Source organism: Myotis davidii, unplaced genomic scaffold, assembly GCF_000327345.1.
Source record: "Myotis davidii unplaced genomic scaffold, ASM32734v1 scaffold900, whole genome shotgun sequence".
In the NCBI taxonomy this organism is placed as follows: domain Eukaryota; kingdom Metazoa; phylum Chordata; class Mammalia; order Chiroptera; family Vespertilionidae; genus Myotis; species Myotis davidii.
Window position 1 is genome coordinate 2,012,425 of NW_006295185.1, and position 1,616 is coordinate 2,014,040.

The following is a 1,616-nucleotide window of genomic DNA, read 5'->3' on the forward strand; positions in this document are numbered from 1 at the left end:
CCCTAAAAAAGGAGAAAAAGCACAGCAGATTATAATAATCAGTAAAGGTTTTTAAATAATTACCTTAAGAAAATTTTAGTGAATGAAGTAGAACAAATAGGTTCTCTCTTTTCCACCTTATAACCTTGGCTATTCATATTAAGGTCCACTCATGACTATCCAAGGTTATGGTTACAAGACAGTACCCCCCCCCCAAAAAAAAAAATAGTCCGTAAGTCCTGGCATGTTCTTACCATCCCGGTGGCAGCTGAGTGGTTCATCTGGTGATGAGCTGCCTTGAGTTTGGCTTGCAAGTGTGTGGGAGGATGAAAGTACTTGCATTTCTCCCGGGAGCATCGGCCTTTGATGTAATCCATGCAGATGGTCACAGTATTATCACTCGCCTCAATCATAGAAACATCAGTAGGATGAGCATAGCGACAATCGTTCTCACCACGTGTACAATTTCCACGCTGAAATTCTCGGCAAACCTTAAAGAAAAAAATATCACGTTGATGACTTAGAAGGTGATTAAGTTTTATTTATTTTGCCAGTGAATGTAAGAGCAATAGTATACATTACTTTGCCATCTATTTAGGAAAAATCTAAAAAGCTGAAGGATAATGTAAAGCCATGTTTACTCTGAGATGTAAACGTAGACAACATTTTGATTCTTAGAAAAAAAAATCCATTCTCTCCAAAGGAAAGCTGTCTTGTTTTTCTTACGTTGAAATAAAAGTGCTTAAAAGCATTGTTGGAAACCAATTTTTAATTTTCCATTTAATACAGCCTAAAGTGTAATTAGCTACATTTGCAAAAGGGATTTATTTTGTTAAGGTCCAAGATGAGTCTTTATCACACAGCAATGTGTTTTTCCAGAAGCAGACTTGTGGGCCATGATTGAATTACATTATGTGGACAATCAAATTCCATTATAATACACTGCCAGGCATTTAAGAAGCTGCCGGTGAAGCTGACTTTGTAAGAAACTGACTAGTTATTAATTTCAATTTATGAAGAATGACAATTAAGAGATGTTTGAAGGACTTTAATAAGTAAGAAAGCTGTTTCAATTTTTTTTACATTTTATTTTCTTAGCATAAAGGGATATAAATGGGGGAAATATTTAGATACTATGAGACTCATTTACATTCTGCATTAGCAGATAGACTAGACTACCTTTTTCTTCAGTTTGATTATTCTAGCACGTAGAAACCCATCAACAAGCATAGCAAGTCCAGTCTATGAGGCTGGAGCTTGAGTAGAAGCAGCATTCCCACCAGATTTCCTGTGCATAGCAAAGGAGATGCATCTGTGGCCAGGTACACTAAGACATGCTTTAACCTACTGTACAACTGAATCAATTCACTTCACAAAAGGGTATAATTGCATTAGTAAAATAATTAACATTGTTCTGATGTTATACTCTATAAGCTAAAAACCCAGGTGCACTCATTTAAGGCATTCAAAACAGAAGGCTCTGAGGCTGTTGTTTCATGCATAAGGTTAATATAAACCATGTAGTATTTATATATTTCTACACAAATACCTCCAGTTTATCTGAACGCATCGGTTTTGGACCAGCAGCTCCTGGCAATGTGAGAGGCGGATTTCCAGAAAACAGAAGAGGCGTGTTT

The 1,616-nt window shown here is 36.4% G+C and overlaps 1 protein-coding gene across 1 annotated transcript in view; it reads right to left on the reverse strand.

Moving 5' to 3' along the window:
- MBNL3 (muscleblind like splicing regulator 3) overlaps positions 1-1,616 on the reverse strand; it is a 66,612-nt gene that overhangs the window by 15,752 nt on the left and 49,244 nt on the right. Inside the window, exons 4-5 of the mRNA XM_006769892.2 lie at positions 1,529-1,615; positions 234-470 (exon numbers count right to left, since the gene is read on the reverse strand). Of these exons, the coding sequence (XP_006769955.1) occupies positions 234-470; positions 1,529-1,615 (324 nt within the window). The remainder of the gene's footprint in view (positions 1-233; positions 471-1,528; position 1,616) is intronic.